At 45.0% G+C, this 17445-nt stretch overlaps 1 protein-coding gene and 1 pseudogene across 2 annotated transcripts; one reads left to right on the top strand and one right to left on the bottom strand.

The window, feature by feature from the left end:
• Positions 1 to 589: 589 nt before the first annotated feature.
• On the bottom strand, positions 590 to 17146 carry HTATIP2 (HIV-1 Tat interactive protein 2). 2 transcript variants are annotated; one of them, XM_044431469.1, is made up of 6 exons: positions 17056 to 17146; positions 14758 to 14959; positions 13658 to 13765; positions 12914 to 13051; positions 11512 to 11573; positions 590 to 1255 (listed from the first exon to the last, which is right to left on the bottom strand). In XM_044431469.1, exons 2-6 carry the CDS (start codon positions 14956 to 14958, stop codon positions 1174 to 1176), a joined length of 591 nt encoding a protein of 196 aa, XP_044287404.1. In that variant the 5' UTR covers position 14959; positions 17056 to 17146; the 3' UTR covers positions 590 to 1173. The 2 variants fall into 2 exon arrangements, with proteins under 2 accessions (XP_044287404.1, XP_044287403.1); XM_044431468.1 differs by lacking the exon at positions 590 to 1255 and adding an exon at positions 7779 to 9793.
• On the top strand, positions 2496 to 3495 carry LOC123024058 (annotated as a pseudogene).
• Positions 17147 to 17445: the final 299 nt, after the last annotated feature.

The raw sequence follows: 17445 nt of genomic DNA, 5'->3' as shown, positions 1-17445 counted from the left end.
CCAAAAGTTCTGGAGAGTGTCTTACTGGGAAACACTGTATCAGTGCATTTGTTTATATTTTACTACAGATCCTCTTTTGGGAAATCTGGTATTTCTAACTAGCCATACTTCTGTCTTCTTCATTCCTAGGAGTTTTCTAACAAACAGTAAGTCAGAAGGAAGTAACATGAACCTGGAGGCATTTTGGGTCACCAAGTCCCTGTTAGAACCCCAAGGAGTGGAAGCACTATATGGGTGATGGAATCTGCATTGGATTTCATGTGGGGGATGGATCAAAACTACACTCTTCTATCCTGATGCCATACTTGTCCTGTTCTGACAACTTCAGTGCCATTTTAACCAGGCTTTTAAGGTTTCTAGTAATTGTATGATGCTCTACCCAAGACACTGATGACTCAACCAGGTTTGTGTGATTCCATTGCAGAACATCTATAAGTGCATTGCAGCAAAATCACATATCAGGTAGTACAAATCTATATTGGAAGATACTGGGTGTTGATTATTGTATAAATTAATCCAGTGGCTTGAGATGGAAGGATGATTTCTTTTAAATGTTATAAACAACAACGCATTGAATATTCTTATGTTTTCCTATTCTATGTCTTCCATGTGGGACTTTGGAATCTTTGTGTTGCTTAAAATATCAGTGGCTTAGAGCTTTTTGTTTTGCACCCTCCAGGTAAATGATGAACTAGGTTCTGAGGATTCATCCACAGGACAGATTCATGGAGAGGTGAGTTAAAATCTTTCATGCGCTTAGCAGCATGGTATCCACTGTGCCAGTATTTGCCTGGGGCTTAACTATAGCTTAAAAAAAAAGTTTCCACAGTGTGTTAAATTGGCAAAATTACAGAACTGACATTTCTTCCAATTTGGCTCTTGAAATCCAAATGAGATAGTTTTTGAAAATGTGCACTCTTCAACTAACTTTCATGCAATCAGACCAAAACACTTAAAGGTGCAGTCCTATATACACCAGGATGGTATCCATGAGGTTGCAGACTTCTCTGCAGGCAGAGAGGGAGAGGCACAGAAAGGAGGATCTGCTGCAAACATTCTTCCTTGGCTAGCTTTGGAAACCTTTGGGGCTATGCTTCTGCTGCTGCAAAGCTGTAAGGACAGAAGGAGATTGTACCAGGCTGAATCAGGGGAGGCAGTTCATCTAAACCCCCCTCATTCTTTGGACATGACCTTGGAATGAGGATCAGAGGGGAACCATGCCAACACAGAAGCTGGTGCAAGTAGTTCTCTTCCACTGGAACCAACAGAAGACAAAAAATGAGAAGATCCATGAGATAAAAAACAAAACAGACATCTGCTTCTGCTCCTGACCAATGAACAAATCTTCTGCTTTGCCCGACATGAACCTGGTGAAGCAGGAAAAGGCAGTTGCACCCACCACTGAGTCTGCCCGTCTTACTGTCCTAGGATTGCTTTGCCAATCTGTTAAATCTAATGTGATGGGGAACAGGGGTGGGGAGACTTCCTGGTCTGGGGAGGAAACCACATGTTACCAGCCCAAAGTGGGCAGACTCCCTCCACTACGGGCATTCAGTCCATTCACCCTCCATTCAATCCACTTCTTTCTCATTCTGTCTCACTCATTCCCACCCCACATGGAAATGCAGCAAACTTCCCCCAAAGGGAAATACTCCTCTCCCCTTCCTGAGCAGTTTGCAGTGACTGCTTTTCTCACCTTAAAGCACACAAACAATGTGATCTGCTCAAGCAGAGAACATAGAAATGTGAGAATGCAGCCATCAAGGGTGAGTGGTTCCACTCCTCCAACCACATATTGGCACACTGACAAAAGGCAATTGCAGTAGAACTTAACAAAGAGTTGGATGTCTATACGGAAATGGAATCCAGGCCTGCTTTTAAGATGGGGTGGGCAATCTGCAGCTCTCAAGTGCTCTCCATGGGGCCTGCAGGAGCCATTTTCCTCAGCTGAATAGTAGAATTGTTCTGCTATTGCACAGCAGTGCTGGGGCACCAATCCCAACTGGGGTTGCTGGGGCAATATGATGCTTTAACATCCTACTCCCCAGAAACTCCAAAAGGAGCTGGGATCATGGGGGGCAGGGGTGGCTGTTTTCCCAGTTGCACACAAATGACCCCCAACACACCACCAGGCACTGCATGCAGACCTCAGGGCCAAAAAGGTTTTCTACACCTGCATTAAATGTAATGACCCATGTGCTGTATTGAAAGAAGGGAAGAGCCCTGTGCTCATTCCCTTTTGCATGTGCAGGCAGAATGGGGAAAGGGCGTGGAAACATTCCTGGTTTGTTTCCTTCTTTGCTTTCTTGCACACCTGTGTGCATATGTATGCATGAAGCTCTGTCTCAGTGGACTGTTCTGCAGATGTATCCATTCAAATGCATTTTAATATGCCAACAAACAGCAGTTATTTCTCTCCCACTTTTTAACCCATATTGCTATTTCATGTTTTGCTTTCCTAGGGACTTTCTAGAACCTTCCACCTGCACATCATAATGCACCCTACCCGTGATCTCATTCACAGATCCCTTACACCCGAGTCTGGCTTCACAGAGGGTGGGAATGTGATGACCGTGACCACGTTCATCCTCCTGGGCTTCATAGAGAAGCCTGAATTGGGTCCCTTCTTCTCAGGTATCTTCCTTCTCCTGTATGTGCTCACAGTCTTGGGCAATGGCTGGATAATCACCTTGATCACAGCTGAGCCACGTCTGCACAACCCCATGTATTTCTTCCTCAGGAACCTCTCACTCTTGGATCTTTGCTACTCTTCAGTCATTGCGCTCAAGGCAATGGAGGTCCAGTTACAATGGGGTTGGTCTTCCATCTCCCTCATGGCTTGTGCCACTCATACGTTTTGCTTCACCACCTTGGTGACTGCAGAGTGCTTTCTCCTGGCAACCATGGTATAAGACCACTTCCTGGCCATCTGCCACCCACTGACCTATGCCCTGCTCATAACCCAAGGGTGCTGCATCAGCCTTGTGCTTGGAGCCTACAGCTGTGGCCCAGTGGGATCCATCATCCAGACCAGTGGTGCTTTCAGGTTATCCTACTATGTCCCAGACCAGATCAACCATTTCTTCTGTGATATCCCTGCAGTCTTCAAGCTCTCCTGTTCAGACACCTGGCTTTCTGAAACCATTCTTTTTGCTTCCACCAGCATTATCACTGTGGTGACCATCACCATCATCTTCATCTCGTACACACAAGTACTGTGGAATGTCCTCAGGGGCCACACTAGTCAGGGGTGACAAAAGTTTCTGTCTACCTGCACATCCCACTCTTAGTCTCTTTTATGGCACAGCCATCTTCATGTATGCCCAGCCATGGACCAAGGATGGGTCACAAGTCCAAGACAAGGTGGTCTCCATGGTTTACACTCTGGTGATCCCCATTCTTAATCCACTGATTTACAGTCTGAGGAACAAGGAGGTGAAGGAAGCCATGAAACATCTGATCAGTAGGAAGATAGGAGGCCTCTCCATGAAGTAGCTTTTAGGATTCAAGCCTTTAGCATTTGATTCTTTGAATGGGTGGAGGGTCCTCAGCTTGTTCTGGATGGGGTTGCACTCCCTTTGAAGGAGCAGGTTCATAGCACAGAACTTTGATCTGTCTTTCTCACAGTAGTCCCAGGTGGCACAGAGTATCTTCCACCAGCTTTGGTTGGTGGCCCAGTTATATTTCTATCTGGACAGAGATAGCCCAGTTTCAGTAACCTATGCTTTGGTGATCTCTAAGCTAGAATTCTGCAATTTGTTCTGTGTGGGACTACCCTTGAAGACAGTTTGGAAGCTGTAGTTTGCGAAAAATATGGAAGCCATACTGATAAATGATCACCTCAACACGGAACACCAATTCTGGCTTGCTTGCAGTGGCTGTCTATGTGCATCTGAGCCCAATTTCAGATGCTGGCTTTAACCTATAAAGCCTACACAGCTTGGGACCACAATACCCAGTGAAGCACTTTCCCAGAAACATTGTGCTCAGACACTAGGCTCTACATTTGCGGACTTCCTCTGACTGCCACCACTGATGTTGACAAGAAGGACCTTTTTAGTAGTGGCCCTCAAATTATAGAATCATCTGGCCACTGAAACCCATGTGGGTGGGGGCTATTGCCACCTGTTCTTCTTTTCAGCAGACTGAGTGGTATTTAGTGCGTTTAGTTGTTTTGTTGTTAAAATCTTGTTTAAAACATTATTGTAATGTTATGATGTTTTTACATTTTAAGAGATGCATTTTATTGTAATTCTTAACTGTTGCTTACTGTCCAGAGGGCTTCAGCTATGGGGCAGCATAAAAATAAATAAATACTAATAAGAGCAGTATTTGCAGAAACTACCAACTTCAATAATTCTTTTTAGGGTAACCAGTGTGAGAGCCAATGTGATGCAGTGGTGAGAGCATGGGACTGGGAGATCCAGGTCCTAGTCCCCACTCAGCCCAACCTACCTCACAGGGTGATTGTTGTGAGGATAAGATTGAGAGGAGGAAGAGAATTATGTAAGCCACCAAGTCCCTTGAAAGGAAAAAGGCAGGATATAAATATAATACATAATAATAAAAAATACAGATCTATATACCTTACAAGTGCCATCACTTTTTATGTTCCCACAAACTCAAGTCTGTGATTCAAACACAGCAGTGCCAGGGAAACTATGGGAGGGGAACTTGAGCAAGGCAGGCTTCATCGGTGCACTCAGGGCTTATGGAATCAAGTGAAGGGGCAGAATAGGCCACATTAATGAAGGATGCCCTATCTCTATAGGGAAAGATAAAGCTGGGAAAGGAGGAGATGATACATGCAAGAAAGCTCATTTGGAGCATGAATTGTGAAAGGTCACTCACATCTTGCTTTGTGTATGATGTAATGTCTCTAGAATTGGGACTTCTCAATTAACTGGGGTGCTGATGGCATCTGCCCTCCCCTCTCAGAACTCCATGCTTCCTATCCACTTACTGCAATCCTACCAGTGGCTGGATTGGTGGTATGGGGGAGGGATTTACTCATCAGCACGATATGGTTGTGACAACCCAGAGCATAATGTAACATATTTTGAGATAGCTTTGTCTTGAATGGGACAGTAAGACCTATTAGCTTTTTGACAACTCTCTGGCTCTATAACTCTAGCCCACGCTCAAGGGCTCAGCATGAGTGCATTGTTGTTGAAACACAGGTTAGTGTGTTGTATGAACCTAGCCAAGATAGCAGGCCATTGCCTATTAATTCCAAACAACCCATGAAGAGAACCCATGGTTTGTAACTGGGTTGTGAACTGTAGGTTGTTCTCCATGGCTTATCCTGGTGGGGTTCAGAGAATGTGATAATACATGAACAACCCATGGTTCAATGGCAACCCATTCTCAACTCTTGTTGTCTGAATCTGAACCTGCTCATTGAATCCTAATATACAAGATATGTTACTAATCCTGTTCTCTGTGTGCATGTACATGCAAGTGCATATAGCTCAACACAGCTGCTTTCCTTTTTGTACTCCCCTTGGAGGCAAACTGATGGATGTTGTCATAAGTGCCTGCATTTCAAAATTTACTACCACTAATATTCAGTTTGGAATGCTCTCAATATTTTCAGATGATCAGATAATCCTTAGTCTATGTCAGGCATTAACAATTTAACTCCTCTGAATGATTTCAGTTCTTTGGGGCTTATTTTGAAAATTAATTATGGGACCCAAATACATAAAAAAAGACTTGGATGGCACGGAAAGGAAGAGAGATCTTCCTTCACATTTAAGTTTTTTGAGCGAGTCAGTCCACAAAAAGTATTCTGGTCTTCATTTTGAGTTGTTAAATAGGATTCTGTATAGGTGTCCTCAGAAGTAGATCACACTGAGTTCAGGTAAGTGGACATTGGATGAAAACCTTTTTCGCTTCAAACATCAGACACAAGGGTTCCCAAGTTATATGCCAGTGTTTCATAGAATCCTGATTAGAACTAGCTTGAATTGATTGGAGCTTACTGTACCAACTGCTTCAGTAGAAAGGTGGCTTTTTGAAAATACTAAACACAAATACACAAATAGATGTCACATGAAGTGTTAAGGAAGCAATGTAGGGTACAATCATGAAGGAAAATCATGTGGCTTCCTTTGCTTTTGAACTGTATCCTTTCACAGTGCAAAGTCTGTCATTACAACTTTTAACATAAGAAACCCTCTTTTCAGATGCTTTCAGTTTTGATTCAATCAAGAGTAGCTCTCCAATATTGTCAGACCACAAGTCTCAAAATTCTTGACTTGTTGGCCATGCTGGCTGGGGACGATTGTAGTGGTAGTTTAAGACCTGTAGACCCAAGGTGCGGTAGACTGACCTAAGATGTTAAATCAATGAAAGCAAAGAGCAATGATATCTTAACTGAAGCTCAAGACTTTTCCCCAGTCCTCTATTCCAAAGATTTTCACTCTTAGCGAGAGAAGACCCACTGAAATGAAGGGAACAAAATAGATTAGCATTGGATATAAGCCCTCCTATTTACACAGGTGTTTCTTTGGTTGATGATCTATTTCATTTTGGGTTTTTTCTCTTTGGGAGTGTCAGCTTATGAACTTGTAACTCAGAAAATAACCTAAGGCTATTTAGGTTTCCAACACAGTACTTGGAAGCCCCTGAACTTGGGAGCTTTCAAGAAGCTGGCAGGGTGGAAGAAGTGCTGTAGGCAATCTGTCTTCTTTTCCTATTCTTTTCCACTCTTCTTTGAGTTCTGAGGGGACAGGAAAAAGGCTGGCAAAGGCTCACAATAAATCCTAATCTTGATTCTCTGATCTTGCCTCCCCATCTGCCAGAAAGCTTCCTTTTCTGCCCCAGCCTCTGAGGCAGAAAAAGTCTTGAAGAATTAGTTCACCTGGTCTCAGCTCTGATCACAAGCAGTCAGATCTCTCAATCCCCTTTCCATGGCTCAATCCCCTTTCCACAGTCTGTCACCTCCAAGGGGGAACTGAACTATCCTGTGTTTGCTGGGCCTGGAGGCTCCTTAAAAGAACGGAGTGGTTTACAAGCATCCAGTGCAGAGCAGAAAGTGCAGTGGAGAGGCAATCTTTGCCCTTTCACACTGCTCACTCTGTATTTTAATCAGACACAGCCAGTTTGGGTCAGCTAGCTACAGGGATTTGGAGGGGGAGCAAAGCAGGCTAGAGCACCATCAGGTAGCTTACACCCTGGTAGCCCGTTTCCTCCCAACACAATGCCCTCTTTTCTCCTCTCAGAGCCTGATTTGCCAGCCTGGCTCAGTTCTTTCCATGCCAGCTGTAGGGAGGAGGACTGCAGTGTGGATATCCAGCTGCAAGGGCAGAGTTCTGTCTCCACCTAGAGACCTTGGAATCCAAAATATCCTACAGTTGCCTAGGTGCTGTTTACAGGCAACAAAATTGCTCTTCTCTGCAATTTTGCATAAAATCAAATGAAATGTAAATGAATCTCTTAGGTACAGACTGAAATACTGTAGAGAGTATAAATCTTGTTCTACACTGTAACAATTAAACTATCGATTAATTAAAGTGTACATCCCTAATGTTATTCATTTGAATTCTGTTAAATGCTCATATGTTCTTTTCATGTTTGGAACCTGAAACTGGCTGAGACATAGTAAGGCAAAATAAAATTAATGACTTTGGGATTTGATCCACTATTGGTTGCACTTGCTCTTAATAAGTGTCCTCTAAGTATGACTAAGTTTACAACTAACATATTGTTGTGCACTGACCCTTCATATTGCAGCTATAACATTTTAGGTTGTAACTGATGCACTAGGAACAATGTCGTGTTAAGAACCATTTTTATTAAATATGTAACAGCAATGACATAAATTTAAAGCTTTTTAAAGAGCACCAAGAACATTAAGGCCTTTTCAAATTATTTCAGAAGGAAAACAGATGTTCCTCATTCAGCATTCAAACTGAAATGCTGCTAGGCTGCTAGGCTGAATTCAGAGATTTACACAAACTATTGCTCTGTTAGTCTGAAGCTCATTGGACATTTTTTGCCAGCTTGCTTTGGTTCTCAGAATTTGCATCATTTAAATGTTCTTTTTAGCAGGGCATCTAAGCTAACAATCATTAACATCAGCTCACAAAAAAGTGCTAGATAATAAAAGTAAACCATGCTTTCAAGTTACTTGCAATCTAGGAGAATAAGGGCTCTGCATCATGTAAGGTCTCTCTACCTTACCTCCTCCCACCTACACCACAGCATCCCATTTACCATTTCCTGAATGTGTAGCATTTTCACAGGGTTGGAGGGCAGCTTTGGGAAGGAGGGGCCGGGAAATTCCCCTTCCATCAGTGCAGTTGATCCAGTGTAAATGTGACACACCCAGAGATTTCAGCTTCAAATTGTACATTGCCAAAAAATATGAAATATGATTTTCTAGGAAAATCAACACATGGAAGGGGACAGGGCCAGCGATGGGGATAAGGAGGGAGGGTAGAGCTACAGAGTGCATCTGCACTTGCCCCATTTGAGGAGGAGAATGCTTGAATGGGGCTAGTATATACTAGGACATGAATTATTAATTTATTTTCACATCCGGCATGAAGTGACCTGTGAGGCTTATAACACAGCTTCAGAACAAGTAATTGTGGGGCTTATATGGATAGTATTAAGCCTGCACATTAAGAAACTCCTTTCCTCTAAGACTATGAATAATTAAGAAATACCCTTTTTTCCTCAGGCTGATGATGCTGAAGAAGTTTACCAGGCTGTCTGTTCGAGTCACCTGCACATATATACAGATTCCCTCATTCAAATTGTATATCATTTCAGAATAAACATGAAAAATATTAGAAAAGCTTCCCTTATTCACTGTCACCCAAAGGAACCAAGTATTTACTTTGGTATAAGAAGAAATCTGGATTGCCCAAATCAAATTGCAACATAGCTGAAAAGTGTGTAGAGCAGAATGTTTAGGATGGTGAATACTTCCTTGTCACAGGTAACATTTAGCAAGGCATCAGTTAATTCTTGGTAGAGACTGAGTGTGGTGGAAGTGGACTGAAACATTCATACATGACTGCCCCAGACACCCTGCACAGATGGCATGTCATTGGAAGGGACCAGAATTTCAAGGCACATGTGGTTTCGGCCATATTCCTCAGCAGGTACCAACTCCAAACAGGCCCTCCAGAGGATTAGCTCTTTCAAACAACTTAGCATCTTGTTTTACTGCTTGATGGGATGGGACAGCTCACAGAATGAACAGCACCGATGGAGGTCAATGTACAGAGGAACAGCCCCACAGCCGGCACACTCTGCTCCCAGCCAGGCTACCCGGTGACGTGCCTGGCAATCTTGACTGGTGCCTGTATCTCAGTCAGAGGTTAAGCCTGGGAACTACCCCTTCTGTTCAATTCAAAATGGCTGTTGCCAGAGGAGTGGCAGTTTGCAGTTTCCACGGAGATGCAGAACACAGGAGCTAATGCAGAATGTAGGATGGACATTAACAGACAAGGTCTCACTGCTTGGAGGACCCTCCACAGGAAGAGGAAAAATGGGAACCTGGGCCTAGGAATGGATGAGGCACCCTTCACCGCTTTGCCATTCAGGAAGCAAAACTCCCAACTATTTAATTGTTCCCAGGGCATGTATGGCTGCATTTTCCACCAGTTCCACCTTCTGGCCTTCTTTTGCCGGCATCATCACCAGGTTCACCATTGCCCGGGCCACGGTCACCGTGGGGACAGACAGAGCTGTGGGGAAGACGTGGGCTACCACCCCTAGGACTTTCCTGGTCATCCATTCAAGAGGTCGGGTTTCCTGACGGTCACACAGCAGCACCCTGGAGGAGAAGGCAGCCTGAGGAAGTTGGCAAGCCTAGATTGTACTACTCCCCAAACTAGTAATGCTGCAGGCAGGTCCTTTTAGATCAGGATCGAGCTACTGAGGAATAGATTAGTGCAGGAGGAGGATAGATTGCTAGCATCTGTGGAGACACTGGAACCACAGATGTGTATAATTATCTTGGATTTAGATGGCGCTTTTCTTCTGTATCTGTCCTGGACAGCTATGCCATGGTGAAGTCACAATGTCCCACTGATGGCAGCTGAGGCGGCAGTGCACGTTCCATAGGACTGACTGCTGCTGCTATTGGAATTCCCACCATGCTGCTCCAGGGAATGTTTACCTCCATACTACTTAGGTAAAGTGTGGTGAGGCCAATGCAATGGGTGCAATGGGACACTCCTAGCCAATGTTGTACAAGTAAGAGCATAGAATTTGAACTGGGAGGATGAGGGTTGAAATCCCTGCTAAGCCACAAAACTCAATAGATGAATAGCTCTGTCTAATCCGCCTCACAGGGTTGTTGTGCTGGCTGCATCCTACTAACCCACTAAAAGAGAGGTTAGGTAGCAAGGGATATATGTTGCCAATCGCAGCATCCCAAAACACTCCAAAAGTAGTTGGCGAGAGGAAGGCCCCAAAAATAGTTGGTCAGAGGGAGTCTCCATAGAAAAAAACACAGCCATATTGATTTCCTGTCTTAGAAAGGAGGGAGGGACAAGAACAAAATGAACTTTGTGTAACCCACAGCTAAGCTAGCCTGACCTCGAATCCAGTAATCAGAGGGACACTGGAAACTGGTTATAGCTACCATGAAAGTTGCAAATGTGCAGGGAATAAGAACATAAGCCTGTGTGAATCTCAAGCAGATAAGAAATAGACATGGGAAATGCTTGGGCCTTGCTGGTTTGGCTCTAAGTCGTCTCAGGCTCCTTTTGGCTCACCCTAAGCTGTTGATAGGCTGAGTTCGGTGACACATACTTGCCTGAACTCCATTCAGATACTTGGGTAAATAAATAAAAAGGATTGTGAAAGTCTTTGGGTATACACCGTTTGAACAAGACACACCCCATTATGCCCATATTACCTTTTGAACCTGGTTCCACATTCCTGATTATCGTCAATTTATTTTACTATTTCACATGAAGTCACCCATGAAAAGATGGGAAAATATTAGTTTTGCCAACTTCCCTAAATCACACCTATTAGAAAAAGGTGGTTGAAGCACACTCTGAGCTCACTTCTGTAATCTGGTGCTGTCCAGATGGTTTGAACTTCTCTTCCCATCTGCCCCAGTGGGCATGGCCAATGGCCAAGAAAGCTGAGAGTTAAAGTTCAAACCATCTGGATGGCACCAAGCTTAGGAAGATGAGGGAACCAATCCACTGTGACTGAACTGGCATTATATACATTCCTGGAGATGAAGCTGGGAAGTTCCTCAGAACGGCAAGTCCTATTGCCTATAGCCAAAAGAAGGCACATTGGTTTGCTTAGTCAAAGTCCAAATGGGCATTTGGGTGTCTTGTTTTCCTGCATGAAGGAAGGTTCAAATTAGAAGAGATCTGCAGTAGGCCAGGGCTTAAAAGGGCTTCCCAAAACTCCACTGCCTCTTCTGTGGTGTGGCTGACATTCTTTAATGACCTCTGCATGGCAATCAGCAGGGGAATGTTTGCTGTTCGGTCACCTGCCCCTGCCCACCCACTTCCCAATACTTACCCTGGCCTAAATATGGAGCACCGCTCAAATCCAAGTGCTTGGACCTTTTCCTCAACTTCACCCTGTGTCGGGGAGAGGAAATTGGGCCAAAGGTGAGATCCTTTCTCTCTGTGTCACACAGACACATGCCCAGAGAACTCAAAGTCCAATAGTCCAATTTTCAAATGGATCCAAGGGTGCTTCCAAGGAACAGTAGCTGGTGGCAGAGGAGACATCTGCTTGCAAAGCCCACATCCCAAATCACAGGCAAGAAAGGGCTGACCTTCCTGCTCACGAAGGGCTGAAATCCTCTCTTGACAGAGGACCCATCAGCCACGAGCGCTTTCTCCTCCATGGAAATGCATCCTGCTGCAGTCAGTGAGGTTCAGCAAAGAAGGCTAAAGCAGCAGGGAAGTGGCACCTAGCAAGGAGGCCGGGGGCTGTTGTCATGATGGCATGTGAGGGCACAGTGAGCCAGACCTCTTCTTGGTAGAATTCATGCTGGCAACACTAGGCCAATTACATGTCATCATGAGCGGAGTACCCTCCTCAGAGGCAAGTCTCTAGCCTGCAAGCACCCCTTCCTATTTTCGCAGGAATGCTGGACACCACCTGTTCTAGTCAGGTCCTACTGGAGAAATGATGAGGCAGCTACTGAGGTTCAGCACACAGTACAGTGAACTTTCCCAGTGTTCATGAGCCAACAGCATTTCCTGAAAGCCTGCCAAGGCCTCCTGGCCTTCAACTGGTTCTCGGAGCACCAGACATGAGCGCCTTGCAGCTGCCTTGCCCAGTTCTCCTGCAATAAGGCTGCCCTCAGGTGGGTGCAGAGCTGCTTGACTTACTGAGACAGCTTCGTTCCCAGGACTTGGGATGAGACTTGAGGGGTGGGGTGCTGACTGACTCTGGAATAGTGAGAGAGAGGAAGAGGAGCCATTCCTGTTCTCAGCTTGGGGTCATGTCTCTCACCCAGGAACCTCGGGAGCCCCCCAACCTACTCAGGGAACCAACAAGCTAGAGGAGTGTATGCTTTGTGTGTTCATTAATTGTCTGCACGCACATTTTGTCCTTGTATTTCATAAACAGCTGTTATCTTTGACACAGATGGTTCTGTGTTTTCCTAAGTATCCTAAAGTACTTGGCCTGATCAGGCCCGATGGTCAGAACACACCCTTCTTTCTATTTAATCCTGAGCACTTCACAGACCTGAGGTTGCTTCTGTTTGGCATATCAGGTTACAGCTGGAGTAACCCAGGTCTGAATCCCAACTCTGCCATTGAAGCTCCTTTGGTTACCTTAAGCAAATTGCCAACTCTCAGCCTAACTCACCCCACACAGTTGTTGTGAGGAGTAAAACTTCCTACTTTCCACTAACATTTCCCACCTTGAAACACACTGCCTAGGGCTTCTCTGCAGGACACACCTTAATCTTTGGGTACAAGAAGCCACTTGTCTTATCTGCGCTCTTGGTTGACACCAGGACAAAATGGCGGCAGCCACCAGCTTTGGCCAGCTGGGCAGAGTGCTCAACATAATCACGGTCGACACGCACGAATCCCTCCTGAGGATGGAGAGAAAAAGTGACACTTGGGAAAATGTCTTCATCTCAAGGGCTTGGGGTGGGTCAGCCCATGTTTAAAGACCACACTTCAAAAGATTTCATTTATTAGGACAAATGCAACCAGTGGATACAGACTGGGCAAGTCAGTTTTGGCCTGGGGAGACTAGGAGTGAATCTCTAGTCAGCCCTGAAAGCTGTAACCATGAATTCAGCTTGAATGTGAGGTGGGAAAATGAGGCAGCCCCATGCATGTTGTCCAGAGTGTCTTGGAAGAAGTGTGGTGGACACATATAATAAACCACCCAGACAGCTTCAGCATTTAAGTGAAAATGACAACAACTTTCAAAAACTTTGCATCCATTCCCATCCCACTGCCCAAAGACTAGCCCATTTCCCTCATTCCTTCCAACTTTTCCATTTCAACCTCCCTACTCACAGACCTGACAGGGGAAAGGAAGTCACCCACACTGCCACATGGGCTCCATCCTCCAACTCTGGAATGGACCTTTCCCTACAGCTTCTTGCTCCTGCTAGTCCCGCCACCTTTTCAGTTCCACCCACAGGCTAGCTATTGTTTTGTCTGCCCCATTGGCCCAGGCTCCTCACCGCTCCAGCCTTGGCCCTGGTTGTCCCCAGGCAGCAAAATCCAACGGCATGGCCTTGGAAGGCAGCAGCAGATTCATCCAGTTTCTCAAAGTCAACCACTTCTTGGCTCTGCAGGGATGGCCCAAACAAGAAACCAAAACCAGGAAAGAATCAATGAAAGATCCAGGTGGACAAATGGAGCTTTCAACAAGCAAGGAAGTAAACCCAGACATTTCCTTGTCTTCCCCCATCCCCATCAGAACAGAAATGCCTGACTCTTACTTAGAAGCCTTGATATGACTCTCACATCCCAGGGGACAAGGGACTTTATGCCATGGCAAGAGGAATAATGGGCAGTATTGGAGAAGGCAGCAGTTTCTAAAATGCTGCTGAGCCCACTGGAGGGAAGAGGAAGCCACAGACCTTCCACTCTGCCCATGATATGCTGAAATTTGAAACCAAGTAGGTCTTGCATGAATTTGCTTTTCCTTCTCCATTCCTTTCCATTTGTGATATGGTTTTTAGATTGTAAGCCTGTGGGGATCCTGTCCTAAGAAATGTCTTCTCTTTTTTCAGCTCTCACCACTGGCAGCCATTCTAGCAGGCTGTACTGAGGGGAAGCAAAGTGAGTCTCTTTTTGCTCCTCCATTTCCAATCTGTTTTCCTTGTGTGTCAAGCCTTTTTACATTGTAATCTGTGGGCAGGGAAACTAGGTCAGTTGCTCTGGGAGAATTTCTGGCTGAGGAGAGGTGGAAATATAATCAAACCTATAAAAATAATTGTTGCAAGCCACATTTGGAGGCTTTTTGTCTAAACAGTATAAAAATGCTATATGAAAGTAAATAAATGAATGAAGAAGGCCTGGTTCCAAACTATCTGAATGGGAGATAATCTGCTCTGCTTTTGTTATCTTCAGCTTCTTCTTCTGCTTGTTGTTGTTATTACATTTTTTAAAACAAAGTTTTACATTTGTGTTGTTTTCCCCCCACTTGGAAAAAAAGGTGGGAAATACATTCTGCAAAAATATTCAATGATGACTGTTTAATTCATCATTGATGAATGATGAATATTGAATATTCATCATTCATCAATGCCACTGGACATTGGCTTGGGTTTCCTACCACGCTGGCATAAAGCGGCCCTTGCAAGTTCAGCTTTCGGCGGCCAATCAGCGTCACCCTGGAGAACACCTGCTGTTGCAAGACCTCAACTAGCAGCTCTTTCCCAGTTTCACCAGAGGCACCCAGGATGAAACAGGATTGATTCTTTTCTTGGAAGGCCATTCGGAAAGCCTTCAGTTCTTCTGGATTTGGGACAGCCATTCTGTTTGGAGGAAGCAAGAAAAGGCACCATGAGAAAAGTCTGACATTGTACCTGGCAAGGTTTGGAATGAGCCAGGGCTTACCTTCTACAATATAAATTTAAGAAAAAATGTCAAGCAAACCCCCACAATTGTAATGTATTGCTTGATCTTTGCAACTGTGGTAGGTATAGCTATAGTAATTATACAAAGTATAGGATCTATGGTCCTAAAACTGAGAAAATTAAGGTTGCAATCCTTTACAGAGCTTCCTGCGAGTAAGTCCCATTGACCTCAAGAGGGCTTCCTTTTGAGTAAATTTATATAACATTGCATTCTTAGGCACATCTACTCAGAAGTCGAGCTGATTTATTACATTTATGTTGCTATTGTTACATGCTATCAAGTTGTCTCTGATTAATGATGGTCCTATGAATAAGTGCCCTCCAAAATGTCCTCTCCTTGACAGCTCTGCTCAGTTCTTGCAAACTCAAGGCTGTGGCTTCCTTTATTATTACTAACTGGATTTTTAGCCCATCCCATTAGCTACACAGCTCCCTGGGCAGGTTACAAAGTTAGGGTAACTTTATGGAATGAGCCATCCTGTATCTGGTCCTCTTCTTCCTCTTCTGCCTTTTCCTAGCATGACTGTCTTCTCCAATGAGTCTTATCTTCTCATGATGTGTGAGAAGAACATTGGCTTCACTTTTATTATTTTTGCTTCCAAGAGAAGTTCTGCCTTGATTTGATCTAGGACCCACTTGTTGGTTTCTCTGTCTAAGCAGGGTCTTCGCAAAGCTCTCTTCTATCAGCATGCTTGGAATGCATCAATTTTCTTTCTATCATCTTTCTTCACTGTCCAGCTTTCACAAACGTGCATAGCGATTGGGAATACACTATGATGACCTTGACCTCTTGCGAAAGGTCTTTACACTTGATGCAAGGACTTCATTGCTTTCCTTCCCAGTGTTTGTCTCCTGCAGGTACAATTTGAATTGATGGCTGGGCCAAGGTATGCAAAATCTTTCAAAATCTCAGTTTCTTTATTGTTACTGTGACTACTGTATAGTCATGATTTTTGTTTTCTTAATGTGCAGTGCAGTTTCTTTTGCACTTTCCTCCATCACTTTAATCAGTAATTGTTTCAATTCATTGCTGCTTTCTGCCAGTAATACAGTATCTGCATATCCCAAATGACTGGTGTGTCTCCCACCCATTTTCACTCCTTTCTCTGATCCAAACCCAGCTTTCCTTACCGCATGTTCTGTGTACAGACTGGACAGGGACACCAAATGCATTCTTGCCCGATACTTTTGCCTATAGAAACCATTCTGTTTCTTCATACACTGCCCTAATAGTAGCTTTTTGTCAGAAATACAAGTTATGCATCAGACAATCAAGTGTTGAAACACACCAAGTCCTTTCAGGGCCATCCATTGGTTTTTGTGGTCCACACAGTCAAGCGCTTTGCTGCAGTCTATAAACACAGACTGATCTTCTGAAATTTTTTGGTATGCTACAGTAGCCAACGTCCCACTGCCTGTAAACTTCCTGCTCGACACTCAATCTTACAACAACCCTGTGAGATAAGTTAGACTAAGAGGCTGCAACCGGTCCAAAGTCAGCCTGTGAGCTTCATGACTGAATGGGGACTAGAACCCGAATCTCCTGAATCCTATTCCAACACTCTAACCACGGCACAACACTGGCTCCCACCAGTCCAATGAGTCCCACGGAAGCCAGGAAAAATCTCAAATCCAGACGCGACGTTAGTCATTTTCATCGTTTATTTCTCAACCTAAGATCATCTCTTCACCAGCACTTCCGGAGCTCCTCCCAGAAGCAAGACGTCACTGCAACAGACATCCTGCTATTGCGAATGCTGCAGCTGCAGTGTCACGTACCTGCCACCCAGAATGGGGATCGAGCGAAGGCGCACAGAAAGGCCCCAGCGGCGCCCAGCCGATCTCAGAGATCGTTCCCGCTCTTTTTTCCCAGGGGCATTAGGCGGTGAAGCAAGAGGGGCCTCGCCGAACTCGTCGCAAGGGGCATTAGGCGGTGAAGCCGTCGCTCGGAGTGGAGCGGAAGGAAAAGTAAACCCCGCCGCCGCGCCACTCACCTTCCCCGAAGCCGCAGCGCTCACAAGCACGTCCCTGCCCTCCTAGCGACTCCCGTCAGACTAGGCGCGCATCGAAACGCATGTGTGGATGCGCGCCGTCGCCTCCTTTTCTGCGGTGGCCTCGCCTACTGGCCCTCGTGCCTCCAGTGCGCGCCAATCAGAGGGATTTGTGTGGGTGAGCGTGGGTGAGCGTGGGTGGGCAGGGAAAGGCTCCCCTGTCAGCGGGGAGACCAGCCCGGCGCCGGCTTTTTTCTTTTTCCTCCTCCTCCACTTCCTTATTTTTCTTATTCTTTTTCTTAATTTCATTTTTATACCTTCTGTAGCCGAAGCTCTCTGGGCGTTACACAACAAAATATAAAACAGTAAAATCGAATAGATAAAAACAATAAG

Source organism: Varanus komodoensis, unplaced genomic scaffold (genome assembly GCF_004798865.1).
Source record: "Varanus komodoensis strain SLA01 unplaced genomic scaffold, ASM479886v1 scaffold22, whole genome shotgun sequence".
In the NCBI taxonomy this organism is placed as follows: Eukaryota; Metazoa; Chordata; class Lepidosauria; order Squamata; family Varanidae; genus Varanus; species Varanus komodoensis.
Note: the sequence above shows the minus strand (reverse complement) of the source record. Positions and strands in the feature narration are given on the sequence as shown.